This window comes from Megalobrama amblycephala, linkage group LG7, assembly GCF_018812025.1.
Source record: "Megalobrama amblycephala isolate DHTTF-2021 linkage group LG7, ASM1881202v1, whole genome shotgun sequence".
In the NCBI taxonomy this organism is placed as follows: domain Eukaryota; kingdom Metazoa; phylum Chordata; class Actinopteri; order Cypriniformes; family Xenocyprididae; genus Megalobrama; species Megalobrama amblycephala.
In genome coordinates, this window is record NC_063050.1 from 16,726,793 (window position 1) to 16,743,988 (window position 17,196).

Genomic DNA, 17,196 nt, shown 5'->3' on the forward strand with positions numbered 1-17,196 from the left:
AAAACTTTGAAGAATTTGGCAACCTTTATTGTGTTATAATCCTATTCTTGTGCCATTATTGCACATGAACAAAACAGATCATTTTAATAGCATGTTTGTTGGCAAATGTACATTTATATGGCACCAAGCAACTCTTTTTAAAAATTAAATTCATTTTATTGTGAAACAAAATATAATGTTGTGATGATTGTACTTCACATATTTATTACATTTATTTTTACATTTGTGCTGTGCTAGAGCTACATTTCAATTCTGAATCGAACAACGGGGAACAAAATTAAGTAACTCATCCAATATGATATCTAAGAGCAGTATATGTGATTTCAAGATTTTCAGATGCTGTTGTTGGAATTCAATCACATTTTAAGTCACAATGATTCAGTACAAAGATACAAAGGGAAGCTTGAGCAGGATGAAATATTTTGTGAATATAGTCTGAGGCCAAACATGGAGCTCTTAACACTGTTCAGTCCGATTAACATGATTAATCCAGCACGATAACTGAGCAAACAAAACAACAAAAGATCAAAATCTTCCTTTTTGCACAAGCACTTCAAACTGTGACAGGTATAAGGTCGTATATTCAGCTAACATACAGAAAAGACATTACGAACAGTATTAAAACTGACTGAAGCTATTTTTTTCAGTTTTAAAAAAAGAAAAAGAGTTTGCACTAATCAGGAAAAAAAAACAAGGAATAACTTTAAAGCCTTCACTATAAATGTCGACTTTCAGTCAATTTGAAAGGTGCACAAAGTTTGGTGATTGTATTATTATTATTCTCTTCAAAAAATAAAGAAATAAAACTACTAAATACGGTCCCCACAGTTCTATCCAAACAGACAAGGCAAAGTCAAGGCGAAGCTAAATGGGGACATACAGGATCCAACATGTAACACCAAAAACAAGCATTTAGAGTAAAGATGATCCAAATACCAGTGTAAAAAGGCAACTTACATCCCAGAACCTGGAAAACAGCAGCTGACAAGGCAAAACTCAAGAGTCTACCAATAAACAACCTCATCACCGACCCCATTACGATTAACACAAAACGACATATCACGACACACTGCTCATTTATCAAGCTATTTGGATGCACACATCCGTAGTGATCAGGGACAGAGAACGGAGAAAATCCCAGAAAAAAAAAAAATATGTAAAACTACCACCTCAAACACCTGTTAGTGCATCACGAGCTTGCAAGTAAAAACAAAAACATTATCATGGCACACGTTCTCTCGTAAATCATGTTCGCTCGTGTAATGAAGGTTTTTCAGCATTCTAATGGAGAGCCTTAAAAGGCACATTCACAGCCAGCAGAAATAAAACTCCGCCCACCGGACTTGTCAGATTCAGAAAGGGACAATCTCATTGGTGGGATTTTGGCGACGGGCAGCTTTCATATTCTATTGCACATTTAATGAATTTGGTTAGAACTAAAAAGGAAAAAATCATCTAACCCTTAATGCTCTTTAAAGTGGCCCTTCAAACACTCTATCTTCATTAGAGATGCTTCAGTGTTTTTTCATTTTGCTAAACTTCACTTTGACATCAATTACATGTATATGTGTTCGAAAAGCGCTTTGACATGCACGTGACAGGCCTCTTAAATTTAACACTGGATCCTGTTTTTACAGTCTGTCAGCACACACACAGTCACACCACCTTCATTTGTTCATTCTACTGTCCCCAGCGCGTTCATTGCATTATCATTGGCATGTCCCTCGGTATGCGCAGGCACTCTCAGTTCGTCTCGTAGGAAGACAGCAGTGCAGCGTCGACGGGCTCCATACAGGAAGGGCAGGTGAAGGAGCGCATGAGCCAGGCGTCAATGCAGTCCACGTGATAGATGTGCATGCAGGGCAGGAACCGGATTGGGTCGCCGTACTCAAAGTCCATCATGCAGATCACACACCTGGGGGCAGATGTCAAACATTTTTACTTCACGCAAACTACATCAGTTTTCACACATTTTTGGATGTTCCCTGGGTACTAGGGGTGTAACGGTACACAAGCATGACTGTTCGGTACGGGTTTGGGACAGCAGAGGGGAGAAACTAAACATAAAATTGCTTCTTTCTTCTTCTTTTTTATTAAACACTGGTTTATTGAACAAATTGTGTCTCTCTGTTTAAATAAATTTACCGGGGTTCAAGCACTTAAGGCCTTTAAGCACATAAAAAGGTATTATATTTTATTTAGCAAGCATGTAAGCACTTGGATCATAGATGGAAAAGACCATTTACAGCCAATAGAGGCAATTTAATAAGGAAAAATATGGTTTTTAAATGTTTTTTGACAGTTATAGCGGCACCTATTGCCCGATCTCCACCACTTTTTTTTCGGTGTCCGCATATGTATGGACACACATGAGTGAAAATATCTCATTTCATTTTGAAGTTACAGATACTTATATATATGAGAGCATAATAAATGACCCAAGAACGTCTTTGATTGGAATTTTTTTACCACTTCCTATCAAAATTTTGACATTTGGGCTTTAACTTTTAGTTAATCAACTTAGGTTCTGCGTTTCCTACGCTGGTTTCGTCTCGATCGGACTAACGGTTTTGAAGATGTTGACAAAAGTTTTTTAAGTGCTAATTCACAAAGTTGCACAAACCATAAGCCAAAACCTGGCAAGTCTGGTATCATTGGACTCGGCAAGGTTTCAGGAGTCTAAGGATGTGACTCCCGTGAAAATAGGTCAACCACACCCACAGTTATACACATTTTCATCTAAAACCATTAAAAAACATATGTTTTTTTAAAGGTTTTTAACAGTTATAGTGCCACCTATGGTCCGATCTACACAAAAATTGGCATGCTTCTTTAGATTCATATGCTGCATGTTCTCACCTATGTTCGTGAAGTTCTGAGTTTTCGTTTAGGCTTTATAGGCTTTTGGGTATATTTACTGTTATAGTGACCCAAAGGGTAAAGTTCAACTTTTCTTTTTTTTTTTTGATAATTATTGATCTAGAGTACAGAGAATTGTCCTGCACTGGTTTGGTTCTGATCGGGCGAAAAACCTAGGACTAGTTCGCAAAAGTAGGTTTTTGACATATTCGCGAATAGTGAATGAATGATTAGATTGACAGCATTGGTTCTTGAGGCAAAGTTATAGCAACAATTAACATTTTCTTAAGGATAAAAAAAATCTTATATTAGATATAATTATATATATAACTTCTAAATCTAATTATATATAAATATAGATTATTTTTCTACTCTTAATTCATTTTTGATTCATTTACACAGTTACTGTCATAACTTGTTTTCATGACAAATTTATTTAAACATATACATTAAGACATTACTAACAGGTTAAGTAAATATAATGAATATATAAGCTAATAAAGTGCATATATTTAGTGAAATGCTCCCCTCTAGAGTTAATTTCTCTAGTGAACTAACATGCTGTGGACACTAAATGACTTGCCTGAGGTAAGTGTAATGCTACGCGAGATATTATTCTCAAGCTGTTTTATATGTCTTTCCGCGGTTGGAACACTGGTTGAGAGATTACACTACACTGTCTATGCACAGATCGTCTGTTCTTCTTCTTCTGCACTTTTTCCTGTTGTGGGGGATAGCAAACAGCATTGCATTACCGCACATGCTCCCTTCTGGATTGGAGTGTAGATCATCATCTGACCGTATGCACCGAACGCTGACGGTTCAGGACAAATACATGTACCGTTACACCCCTACTAGATACCACGCACTCTTTGATCTTCTTGTCGGAGGGTTCTGAGCCCGGGTCGAAGATCCCGCGGGGCAGGTGTTGGATGAGGCCGATGCGCTGAGCAATACGGACCTGCTCCTCCTCCGTCAGCTGAGTGGCCAAGCGCGTCTGACTGGGTGTGGGATGATACACTGGCACCTGCACCCGCTCCTGGGGGTCACAAGAGCGTTCGAGCACATTGTTAATAAAGCCCACGTGTGGTTAGAGCTCACAGGAGGGCTTATTAGAAACAGGAGGAATGGATCGGGGACATGTCTTTGAGGCAGCATCATTCAAAGCATTGCAAGCACTCTATAGTGCAACAAAATAAAGGAAACAGCATAGACATATTCATCGATGTTGTCCTGTGAATGCAGCCATTAGTAGATATATCCATACTGTATGAGATGAATGTACTTTCTGCAAAACATCAGTTGAAGATTGAGGTGAACATTTCTTTTTTATTGCCCTTCTCTCTCAGTTTTAAAAGCTTTACATTTAGAACCTTGTGATATTTTTACTTTATTAACAAAATGAAACAAACATTTTAATTATTTTAGCAAAGTTTTACATGCACAAGTCAGGGTTAACTAAAAAACTCATATGTAACTCTGATCTTAAAGGTGACCTATTATGCAAAATTCACTTTTATAAGGTGTTTGAACACAGATGTGTGTCCACAGTATGTGCAAACAACCAGCCTATAATGGTAAAAATCTACTTTCTTTTTTTTTTATAATCCCCATAAATCATAAACATTCTATCTAAACGAGCGGTTCCAGATTTCCCCCTACTGTTATGTAAGACTAAGCCCCGCCCACAACTTCTGATGATCCGCCCTATTAGCTTAGCTCCTCCCCTGAATGAGCTGTACACAGTCTGTGTTTATCCCATCGTCAGAGGGTTTAACAGCAGCATTCAAGTAAGAAATGTATTCTTATTAAAGCTAGTAAAGTTATTCAGTCAAAAGCAGTGAGCGATTTTCTGTTTTTATTTTGTTGTTTGGTTCATATTAACAGCAGTATATACTATATTTTACGCTGCTGTCAATTTAATACACAGATCTAATATACAAATGTGATTTCATTCCCTGCTGTTTACATTCACAGACATAACCAACTGTGTTTGTGAAATTTGTGTGTATTTAACAGTTTAAGTGCAATAAGACGCAAAAGAGAAATCAGTTTAAAACTCACAGGGCACGCCGTCTGACAGTCAGCTTTCTGTGCGCGTGGTTCGGATGTGTGCGCTCAGAAAAACTGTTATGGCTTTAAAACGCATGCAAATAATAAACTTCTTATGATGATGAAGAACTGCAATGTCACGCGAGTGTGGCCGCGATAAAGATGATAATCAAAACCGAACAGATTTTTGTTCGTTTTTGGCAGAGTATACGAGGTACAGGCTCCGCCCTCTTCTGAAAAGTGGGGTGGGGAGCAGCAGCTCATTTGCATTTAAAGATACATGCACAAAAACAGCATGTTTTTACCATCCACTCAAAATTGGGCATTTACAACATGCTATAATAAATGATCTGTGGGGTATTTTGAGCTGAAACTTCACAGACACATTCTGGGGACACCAGAGACTTAAATGAGCTGCATCTTGTAAAAAGGAGCATAAAAGGTCCCCTTTAAAATTTACTTTGAAATATACCCTTTTAAACATCAGAACACAAAACAAGAAACTTTTGAAAACAATAAAAAAATGTTTTCAATTCATGTAACTGCCAAAAAGCAAACTTTTTTTGTTTGTTTTGTTTTTTACATGTTCACTCTGAATCATTATTGTTTTTTTCTTTTGTCTCGTTACAGTGTAGCAATTATACATTTAAATACTGAGTAAAATTAATTAATTAACAACATGTACTTACTATAGGGTTGGGAATAGGGTTTGGTTTAAAGTTAGTTGCATGTAATTATGCATAATTTACTGTTATTACTACAGTAAGTACATGTAATATACAGTTGCAAGAAAAAGTATGTGAACCTGTGAAAATGTTAATAATCTGTGAAAATGTTAATAATTTTAACAAAATCACAGAGATAATACAAAATGCATGTTATTTTTTATTTAGTACTGTCCTGAGTAAGATATTTTACATAAAAAAAGACACACAAAAAAAAAATAGCTGTTCATGAACCATTGATTCTCAATACTGTGTGTGGTTACCTGATGACCCACGACTGTTTTTTTGTTTTGTGATGGTTGTTCATGAGTTCAATTCAATTCAATTCAAATTTATTTGTATAGCGTTTTTCACGATACATATCATTTCAAAGCAGCTTTACAGAAAATGGATGTCAACATTACAATTTAAAGAATGTAGTTAGCAAATAATATACTTTAGGTAATTAATTACAATCACTGTTAGCAGTTTAACTGAAGGTAGAAGCAAAGAGCTCCTGGAAAATGAATTACATTAACAATAAATTAGGATATAGAGATTGTGCAATGTGAATGTTGATCCAGATGAGTCTCTTGTTTGTTCTGAGCAGTTAAACTGAGCTGTTCTTCAGAAAAATCCTCCAGGTCATGCAGATTCTTTGATTTTTCAGCATCTTTTGCATATTTGAACCCTTTCCAGCAGTGACTGTATGATTTTGAGATTCATCTTTTCACACTGAGGACAACAGAGAGACTCAAACACAAATATTAAAAAAGGTTCAAACATTCACGGATGCTCCAGAAGATAACATGATGCATTAATAGATGGGGGGTGAAAACCGTTTGAATTTGAAGATCAAGGTAAATTGTATTTAATTTGTCTTCTGTGAAACATGCAAGTTTCTTCTGTCGCTTCCGAAGTGTCTCAGTTGTCTTCAGTGTGAAAAGATGGATCTGAAAATCATTCAGTCACCATTGTAAAGGGTTCAAATACACAAAAGACACTGGAAAACGAAGAATCTGCGGGAGCTGGAGGATTTTTCTGAAGATCAGAGATCAGTTTAACTGCTCAGGACAAACAAGGGACTCATGAACAACCATCACACAACAAACAGTCGTGGATCATCCAGGTAACCACACACAGTATTAAGAATCAGTGGTTCACATACTTATGAATGGGGTTATTTGAATAAATTCAGCTATTTTTTTGTCTTATGGATTATATGCAAACATCTTTTATGTAAAATATCTTACTCAGGACAGTACTAAATAAAAAATAACATGCATTTTGTATTATCTCCCTTATTTTGTTAAAATTATTCACATTTTCACAGATTCTGCAAGTGGTTCACATACTTTTTCTTGCAACTGTAAGGACACAAATAAAGTGCTACCTATTTTTGTTTTTAATTTTCTATATGAGTGTACTGAAGTAAACAATTTAAAAAACCCTACAGTGTAAATTAGTCATGTAAATGTCATAACAATTATGTCGCAAGTTTTGTAGTCATAAAGAAATGAGTATGGATGTGTTGCACTTCAAAGAAGGATTTCTTTAAAATGTCAAACTAGCCACTTTATTTAACTTCTTTAATTATATCCTAGGTATTTATATCCTAGAATGCCATGGTAGTACGAAAGCACCATGTCCAACACAACCAACACAACCTACTAAAAATGCATATCTACTGTATGACACAACTGCTTTTCTTAAAACCCTCCTCTTACAGCAAACTTTTCCTGTTCCTTTCAATCAAGATCACAAAGCCATTGATATTACTTCTACCATACATATACACCAAACAGTCTGAGCTTGTCTGTAGTAGTCTAGACAGTATTGTGAGCACCTGGACGGCTGTCGGACAGTTACACACCTGGTAGGGCGGCGGAGGCTCTCCGGGCAGACTCGCCCCCTCGGACTCGTTCAGCAAGGACAGATCATCAGCGCCTTGAGAAGACAGACAGTTCCCCATTGAGCTGACCCTAAACGGCACAACAAACCCTCCAAATTCACGTCTATGTAGCCTTTAAAAGACTCGTCAGGCTTCTCTTCTGTTCACGGACCGTCCTTTCTCCAGCCCGTTGTGTCTGATGTCTGTCTAGTGTGTAGAAAAACAAACGCCTCGCCAGCCAACGGTCCGATTTTCACACACACAAAAAGACGTTTTACAAAGCTGGAATCCAGGTAAACGTATATTTCCCGCTTGTTTTAATCCTTACGGGTGTGCCCGGCATGTATGACATATAATATGCATTTATTATGGCCTGTACAGGGCGATATTTTTAGGTAAGACCTCTTGACGACTCCATATCTCCTTTCATTGTTTACAAACTCTTGGACCGGAAGTGGGTTGATCTGTGGATTGTGGGTAATGTAGTTTTAGCACAGAAAACTGATATTGAGACAAAATATTTGGGAACATAAGGAAGCCTGTTTCGCTTTTGTATATATACAAACAATATACATTTAAGGAATCTTCATGACATATATGTCATATATCAAATATATATTTTATTTTCGCATTCAAACTGTCATTCCCCTCATTTCCGAAGGATGTCAGTGTATCGGAACTCCTTCTTCAGCGCCGCCTCACTCCAAACCACCACCGAAGAAAATGACGCAGCGCACCTGACAGGCGTGTTTTTAGCTTGTTAGCTAGAGAGCTACATTTCTAAACACTTATTAACTGCCCCCCGCTTTGAAAATCAAACATTTCCTTTGGATATAAAAGTGTACAAAGGTCCCGAATCGAGAAGAAAGAAGACGACAAAGGCAGAGCAGTCATGCAGATCACACTGAAGACTCTGCAGCAGCAGACCATTCAAATAGACATCGACGATGACCAGACGGTATTTACGTGTTCATTTACGCGCATTCAAATATGTTAACAGCTAGTAAAAGTACTCTTAGTGCATGAGTATTCATGACAGCAGTGTATTTCGAGGAAAGAAAGATGTCTAGGGGTTAATTCAAGACGTTAGGAGTCATTGAGGATCAACTGGGCGTTAGATAGATAGATAGATAGACACACAGATAGATAGATAGATATCTCTGTAGATAACAAATATATGTCTGTATAGTGTGATGTAAATAAATGCAAATCGCCATAGATACTTGGTCAGGTTTGTATTTTATAATATATTATAGAATTAAAGATACATATATACATGTAGTATAAATATGTTGTCATAACAGTGATATTATGACAGAGGATGTTCGTTTGCTTAAAATACAGTGTATTCCTTTCTTTTGATGTATATGTATGATCGTTTTGCCTCAGGTGAAGGCATTGAAAGAGAAGATTGAGGCTGAGAAGGGCCGAGACAGTTTTCCCGTAGCAGGACAGAAGCTCATCTATGCCGGGAAAATCCTGCAGGATGACACACCCATCAAGGAGTATAAAATCGACGAGAAGAACTTTGTGGTGGTGATGGTGTCAAAGGTCAGATGTCAGAAATTGACCAACAGAATTGGAAATGAATCATGTAGTTTAAAAGATCAGACTAATTTTGTTTTTTTTTCTCCATCCAGACAAAAGCAGCAGGACCCCCCGCCCCACCCTCAGAAGCACCCAAATCTGTCGCAGCACCTTCCTCTTCCTCCTCCTCCTCCTCTCCTCCTCCTCCTCCTCCCCCTCCAGCCCCTGCAGCCATCCCCATCCCCAGTGACGAGCATTTAGACGACCCGCCTGCAACTGTCTCGCCTACACAGAGCCCCGACGAGTGAGACTTAACCATCATTCCTCTCACAAATTCTGTGTTTAGTAGATATATTTGTGTGACTGGGCATGACTGCTTGACATTATTTTCATATGAGAGTGAAAGTATGTGTCCCTATCAAGTTAATCAATGATAAGAAATCTTAGATTTTGGTCCATTAAGTTCTAATCTGAAGAAAATAGTACATAAAGTACCTTGTTAAATTAATTAACTGTATTATCCAAAAAATAGATCTTACCACATAGTTATTTAATATATAATTATATTAATATTTGAAATATATATAATATTTTCAAATGAAAAATTGATTTTATTTTATATATGCCCATCATATATACCACTATTTAACATTATCCTCAACACTAGATAAAATTAAAGTTGATATGAAACAGAAGTTGCAATAGACTACTTGTCAATTGTGACATAAAACAGCTTCTCGAACAAGAACAAAAGAAGAGTTTGGTTCCAAAACGCGATAAACGCCATTTTTTACGCCAAAATCGGTACTGTATCTGGTCTGTATTGAAAAGTCATTTATTAATTTTGCGCAAAATGCGATATCTTCGTATTCTGTCATGTTTTCTCCCTTTCTTTCCAAAACGCGACAAACGCCGGTCTCCTTTCTCTGCAGAACGCGGTATATACGCTCAACCAATCACAGCGCTCCATTCCACACACTGTAAACGGTAATGGCGGCGCTCTGAATACACCCAGCATCCTAGTTTTCCTTATCTACTTTGTACTTGTGATCAACAAAAACAGAAAAATGTATAATTTTGACGGCACTGATGAACCTGTGGTGGTTTCTGCGGTGGGGAAGAAACACAAGTCATTGAAACGTAATCATTTTCGTGAGGAAATTAAGAAGATGAGGCACTCGAGTCAGGAGGAGGAAAAATGCCGGCTGTTGCTTGTTCCACGACAGCATCAAACTTCTGTCACAGTCCCCAAAACTGAATCATGAACAGTTTTTAAAAGCCGTTTTTAATACCAATGTACTCGGCAAATGTGTTTATTTTAACCGTGCGGTGGCGCCAGATACTCTTTAAATCGGTAATGATAAACAGAGACATAATTCATTTATAAGATGACTCATTGAATTCATTTTGGGAGCGACAGCTGAATGTATTTTTAGTCAAATGCCTGTATATAAGATTAGTATTGACAAAGTTCAGAGGCTGTCATATATGTGAATTAACTTACTTTATTCTGTATTTTCAATATGAAAAATAACTTTAATATTGATGGATTAATTGCATTTAAAAAAAAATAAAAATGTGTCATTGATTTATTGCATTTTGGGGAAAAAATAATCAGTTTTTATAATAAAGCTTTGAAAATCAAAAGATTTTACAACCAAAAGATGCTATGTGAAAGTCTGAAACAGAAAATAGTGGTTTCCATCTTGCCGCATTCTTGGTAAAGAAAACACCTTTTTACTCGGATTAATCAAAATGGATTAATAGCGTTTTGGAACCAAACTCTTCTAGGGCGGGACTTGTGGTTGTGGTTTGCTATTGGTGGAACTCATTTGAGTGACAGGTTCTCACGCCCTCACAACATTAAACATCATCAGAGAAGAGAAGAGATGTCACTGCAAGAGATATTACAATTTAAAAAAAGATTTTGATTTCATGGTGACATTAATGTTTATCTCGGTGCATTTGTGCTATACAAACAGCACCCTCCATCATATAAAGTATTAATTATAATGTAAATTTGTGTGTTTTGCAGTCGCACAGGTCAGGTGGCTGATGGGGAAGATGCGTCTTCAACATTAGGTAATTAGAAAATCAAGCTGAGATCATTTCCTATATATCTATCTATCTTCTGGATGGTTAATTTGCAGTAAATGTGTAAAGAAGCATTCATGAACAAACATACAGTTAAGAAATTCAAAGTCTTTCTGTCTCAGATGTTGATGCATGTGTGTGTTTTGTAGTGACAGGTCAAGAGTACGACGCCATGCTCACAAACATTATGTCTATGGGCTATGATAGAGATAGAGTGGTGGCTGCGCTCAAGGCCAGTTATAACAACCCTCACCGTGCTGTGGAGTATCTGCTCAATGTGAGTGTGCCTTCCTTCTGTGCATTTATAATGCCGGTCACATGTTCTTATTTTTTTTATCTTGTGTGTTTTTATGAACACTGCATGTTTGTGAATCTGAGTGTGTTGATGTGTGCTGTTTCAGGGGATCCCTACTGTCCCAGTGCAGGAGACCCGTCCCGCTCCAGTCCAGCTCCCCACAGACACACAGCCTCCTGAAGGTGAGCTGTTAACTCAGATACACGCGTTTCTTTCCGACGAGAGGAGCCGACGTTACAAAAATCTCACTCTGCACTTTTAAATGTTTGGGGGATTTTTTAATGTTTTTGAAAGTAGTCTCTTACGCTTTAACTGTATTTGTTTGATCAAAAGTGCAGTACGAAACACTTCTTACCAATGGTGAAAATAGCTTAATACAGGGTTTCTGTTGGTCTTTAAGTCTTAAAACGTTTTAATTCATCCTTACACAAATGAAGGCCTTAGAAAGGTTTTAAATCAGAGCAGAAATATTTTGCCCTGTTTTCCCATACAAATATCTCAGCATCTTTAAATTAAGATACATTTGAGATGCAAATGTAAAATGGAGTCTAGGAAAAATTATGGTAATTGGTATGGTATGGTATGGTTTATGGTAAAAAAAACAAAACAAAAAAAGGAACAAATATCTGTTAATGAGTTATCAAAACTCCCCTTTTGAATTAAATTGATTTTTCTGAGCCACTTGGCAGATATTTGTTTTTGTTTTAATCATAAACTTGCTTCACAGAAAACAAGATTTCATATTTTTTAAAAGCTTTGTTTTTTTGCAGTGTGAGTGTAAAAGACATTTCCATATTTAGGTGGTTGGGAGCATAACGATTCAAGCTTCTTTTTTGTGTAAAATGAATTAAAAAGTAACGGATATCTGCTGGAAGTTGTATTTTACAATCTCTGAAGTGTTGCTAATAAAACTCAATGTGTTTCTTCCTAGACATTTACACTTAGAGAACATATTGACGTACTGTGTTCTATTGAACTTAATACTTAAAATGTCCTTTCTTGCTCTTAAAACGTCTTAAATTTACCCTCATAAAACCTACAGAAAAAATCCTTTTAATATTTTTGTGGAAACCATGATACATTTTTTTCCCAGGATTTTTTTGATGAATAGAATGTTCAAAAGAACAGCATTTATTTGAAATAAAAACTTATGAATGGTAGTGTACATTACACAAAAATAATCAATATTTCCACACGGCTTTCAATAAATTAGCACAAAAAGAATATGTAATTTGTACATAAATGCAACAATATAATATGTAATATATGTTAGATTTTAATAAATAGAAAAAAATTCACACTGAGACTTTCATGAGTATTGAGTGATGATTCAAATCAGTCAAATCAGAAGTTTGAATTATAGTTGAAAATTAATTTATGAAAACTTTAAAGCCATTTTACTGCTGAATTTAAAAGTAAATCTCATGGTTGTAAAAGACCAATTGTAAAACTTTTAATGGGTATTTAATGATTTTAATAAAATGCACATTCAAATTATTGCAATATTACAGTCATTGCAAATATTTTGTCAGTATCAGTGGTATCAATGAGATACTATTATAGCTTTTATTAAATATTTTTTCATTTGAAAGTTTTAGTTTTGTTGTTTTTGTCATTTTTATACATTTTTTTTTTTTTTTCTATTTTAGTTTCTAGTTATTTTTTTTATTTCAGTTTTAGTTATTTTTAATACATTAAATTAAACTGAAAATAAAATGTTGCTTTGTCAACTAGTTGAAACAAATTTTTTTTTTTATATATATATATATATATTTGATTTGATTTTAGCTAAAGTTATGAAATTTTATTTCAAACAACCAAAATGTTTTTTTTTTTTTTTTTTTCGGTTTTAGTTTTAGTTTTAGTTGACTATAATAACCCACAGTATTAAGTATGCCGGCCGTCCCTCCCATAAAGACCGAACGGTGAGTTCACGAGTGTTTTTTATGTTGCTTTAGGCGAGAACCCTCTGGAGTTCCTGCGCTCTCAGCCACAGTTCCACAGCATGAGGCAGGTGATCCAGCAGAACCCATCCTTACTGCCGGCCCTCCTGCAGCAGCTGGGCCAGGAGAACCCCGAACTACTGCAGGTGATCACACTTCTCCAGTCAAGGCTTCACAGAGTCTATTTGTGTCTCTTACTCACTGTGTGATCATGTTTCACTGACATGCTGATGGCAGCAAATCAGCCAACATCAGGAGCTCTTCATCCAGATGTTGAACGCGCCAGTGGACGAGGGCGAAGCCGGAGAGGGGGCGGAGTTTGGAGATCTGGGTGCTATCGGTGACGAGGCAGCGCCCGGGAGTTACATCCAAGTGACGCAACAGGAGAAAGAAGCCATCGAGAGGGTGAGTGAACACCACGGAGCCTTTACAATATTGAACCATTTTAATGTTTACTTATGTTGAGTTTGAATACAGTTCTCCTGAAATAACCTTAATAGATTAGATATTAACTTCCACCCATTTCTCCAGCTTAGTTTGTGATGCGTCGCACCAGTGTTATTTTAGTATCATTGAGATACTATTATAGTTTTTATTATTTTTTTGAATGTTTTTTTTATTGTTTTTATTTCTGATATTTACCCCGAGAGCATTTTTTTAAATTATTTTTAATTATAAAGGGCACTTTTCTAATCTTATTAAATTAATGCTTCATCTTTCATTTTAAATTCTTAAATATTATCAATAAATTCAGTTATAATAATTAGACAATAGGGCTGAATAATTACACTGAATAATTACAACTGCATTAAATAATGTTATGAGATTGTTTTAAATATTTTTTTGAATATGCAAATAAGAAATGTTTGAATAAATGATCCTTTTAAACCGCCAATGGGTGGCAGCAAGTGACCGTCTTAATGAGTGAGTCATTCATTCAGACAATCAGTTCAAATGGCTGATTCATTCAGGAATGAGGCAGTTGTTTGTGAATAGTTCATTGAATCTTTGACTCAACCGATTTGTTCAAAACACTGAATCATTCAGTAATGGAAACACGGCTGTGAGATACACTATGGTTCTGCTGTGATCTTTGTTTGGAACTATTTTCGCTGCTGAAATAGAATAAAAACAATCAATAATGCATGTAAAATGTGACTTAATTTTAACTACTTGTTTATCGAACTGTCACAAATCACTATCACATTTTCAATCTTGACGATATTTAGGAAAACCGCACTCTTGGTCGTGTGATGTCGCTCAACTGTATCATATGTTATAAATATAAAACCTCCACATTTTGAATTTTTACCACAGTATGTAGAGTTTGTTTGTGTGTGCTGCGCTCATTTGTTATTTGTTCTCGAGAGGCTGTGTGAGCCTCAACAGCGCAACCTTGTTACCGTCACTACATTACAGTACGTACATTATATATTATTATCCACTATTGATCGCCACTTACACTAAATGAAATAAAATCAGAATAATTCTCGTGTTTTGGTTATACCCTAGTTATTTTTTGTTATTGAAGTTTTAATCAGGCTACTTGTCCGGTCGGGCAAGTAAAAATCTCTTTCACTTGCCCCTTCAAAAAAGTCCACTTGTCGAGTCCTGCACATATGTTTTTAAAAAAAAATCATAATTCTAAAATTTTGTTCCCCTAAAATAGTTTTTATTATTTTGTATTTCAGTTCTAATTTTATTTATTTTAGGACATCAACTTAAACTAAACGCCTAGCTGAAATAAAAGTTTAAGGTTTACATTTTTATTTTTCAGTTATCATTTGTTTTACTTCAAGTAACCAAAACGTTTTAGTTATCTATAATAACCCTGTGTCGTACAGTCGGGAAGTGAATAATGTACCCTGTCCGTGTTTCTCTTTCAGTTAAAAGCTCTGGGGTTTTCAGAAGCTCTGGTGGTCCAGGCGTACTTTGCCTGCGAGAAGAACGAGAACCTGGCCGCCAACTTCCTGCTCAATCAGAATTTCGAGGACGAATGAGAGTCGGGGAGAGCCCGCGTGCCCCTTCCCCCGCCACCACACAAGCACTGCATCTACTCGGGACACCGGTTTCCCCCCCCATTATTTCTTTGAGTTTACAATTCAAGGGGAGACTGGCAGACTGGCTGGGGATGGGGCGGATGCAATCACACGGTGAACAAATTCCAATGGAATTGACGACATTTGGGTTGAATGCACTCTAGCATGTTGAAGGGGTGTGTATGCGTGTTCCCTTAGGGAATATTTGACTAAATCAGCATCAATTGAAAGCAAACGCTCTCATAGTAGTATTATGGGCTCTGAGGAGGTTAGAGGTAGGCATACGCATTTGCTTGTTTGTTTTTAGTTGGGAAAAGGACTAATAATATGTGTCTAATGGAGGATTTTATATATTTCTCTAAATTCCAGAGCTATTTCTGTATTTCTCCCAGCACACACCTCTGATGAATGTGATAACATCATTAAAATATATGAAACAAGTAGTGCAACCAATAGCATTTCAATAACATTCTTAGCAACACAAGTGACCTGAATTGAAGCCGTTTTGTAAATGAATCCATATCGTGGGGAATATCATAATCTGATTGATGAATGTACACAAGGATGTCATGAAATACAAGACTGTCCTAATACAAAATTTGTTTGTGTTATTTAAAGTCAACATGAAATGGCAGTTGCAAACTCTTTTACTTCTGTAATCTGATGCATTTGCAAGTTAAACTACAAAAATGAAAAATGAGGAATTTGTTCTTTCCCGTCTGTTATTTTGAAACAAGATTGCACTTTTTTTTTTTTTTTATTTAAAATACCATACATTTACAAATCTTAGATAAGACAACATGATTTAAGAATGTAAATAAAGTCAATTTCTTGTTGACTTTAAAAGCTTCTTATTTAAACTTAAAGGTCACGAGTATAAATAAGGATCATTTTCCATAGACGTTAGATCTGCTTATATTTTCTTGTATAACATGAGAGGACCAACCTGTACCTTTATACAGCAACAAAGGATTTTAGCACGCTAAAGCTCGCTGCATTTCAGAAGCAAAAAGCATAGACCTTTTCCAGCACGAAAATACATTTTGTGCCGCCAGATTTTCAAGTCCTGTCAAAAAGAGATTTTCTTTAAGCACATCAGTGTGACGATGTGTTCCTCTGTTCATGTATTTGAAGTCAAGTCTCGTAACGTTCACCTCTTACAGCAGGATCAGCAGACGGAAAGAGCCTTCGGCAGCAATTCACCATTGTATTCGCTCAGCGCAGAAATGCTCCTTTATAACGTAGTAGCCAAACTGCCAGACAACACTTTTGTTTACTTATCAGCAGGCCTACATGAAATCTGACTCTCAGAATGGCTTTAAAAATGGCAAAATTTGCTCAACGCAACAGAGTGTTATGCTTTTATTGCAGATTCCATGTGGGCCTGTTTATTAGTAATTCATAGTTTGATTTACTATACCTTCAACTCTCTTGGGATCAATAAAATCTTATTGCAAAGAACAGTCTTATAGAGTGGTGTTGATTTCTCATCATAAAACATAACCAGTACCAGGATTTTTGTACAGTCAAGAACATCATTTATTCAATCAGGTGCTGCTCTTTACAAACGTTTTAGTTTTTTATAATGGAAAAGAATCTGTAAATAACACATGCAGATTGCCAAGGGCTCCGGAGACGGAGAGCACTGGATCAGAGACGCTTGCTAAACTACCGTACCTAGAAAGCAAGCAAATCAAAAACGCGTCGGCAGCAGACACACAATCCGGTTAGATATTTAAATATGCATACGGCTACATGTGCATGAGTGAATCAGGGCAGATTCTGAATAAAT

The 17,196-nt window shown here is 36.3% G+C and overlaps 2 protein-coding genes across 2 annotated transcripts; one reads left to right on the forward strand and one right to left on the reverse strand.

The window, feature by feature from the left end:
* Positions 1–5: 5 nt before the first annotated feature.
* rnf11a (ring finger protein 11a) lies at positions 6–7,948 on the reverse strand. The gene is made up of 3 exons (XM_048196170.1): positions 7,489–7,948; positions 3,729–3,898; positions 6–1,915 (listed from the first exon to the last, which is right to left on the reverse strand). The coding sequence occupies exons 1-3, from the start codon at positions 7,585–7,587 to the stop codon at positions 1,744–1,746; spliced, it is 441 nt and encodes a 146-aa protein (XP_048052127.1). The 5' UTR covers positions 7,588–7,948; the 3' UTR covers positions 6–1,743.
* Positions 7,949–7,953: 5 nt separating this feature from the next.
* On the forward strand, positions 7,954–16,865 carry rad23aa (RAD23 homolog A, nucleotide excision repair protein a). The gene is made up of 9 exons (XM_048196168.1): positions 7,954–8,464; positions 8,896–9,057; positions 9,147–9,337; positions 11,069–11,115; positions 11,277–11,404; positions 11,529–11,604; positions 13,381–13,511; positions 13,603–13,770; positions 15,252–16,865. Exons 1-9 carry the CDS (start codon positions 8,399–8,401, stop codon positions 15,363–15,365), a joined length of 1,083 nt encoding a protein of 360 aa, XP_048052125.1. The 5' UTR covers positions 7,954–8,398; the 3' UTR covers positions 15,366–16,865.
* Positions 16,866–17,196: the final 331 nt, after the last annotated feature.

Coding starts and splice junctions, on each gene's coding strand:
- rnf11a (XM_048196170.1), bottom strand. CDS start 7,587: ATGGGGAACTGTCTGTCTTCTCAAGGCGCTGATGATCTGTCCTTGCTG. Junction 3,899..7,488: donor AGCCTCCGCCGCCCTACCAG/GTGTGTAACTGT, acceptor TGTGACCCCCAG/GAGCGGGTGCAGGTGCCAGT. Junction 1,916..3,728: donor TCCGACAAGAAGATCAAAGA/GTGCGTGGTATC, acceptor ATCTGCCCCCAG/GTGTGTGATCTGCATGATGG.
- rad23aa (XM_048196168.1), top strand. CDS start 8,399: ATGCAGATCACACTGAAGACTCTGCAGCAGCAGACCATTCAAATAGAC. Junction 9,058..9,146: donor TGGTGGTGATGGTGTCAAAG/GTCAGATGTCAG, acceptor TTCTCCATCCAG/ACAAAAGCAGCAGGACCCCC. Junction 9,338..11,068: donor CCTACACAGAGCCCCGACGA/GTGAGACTTAAC, acceptor TGTGTTTTGCAG/TCGCACAGGTCAGGTGGCTG.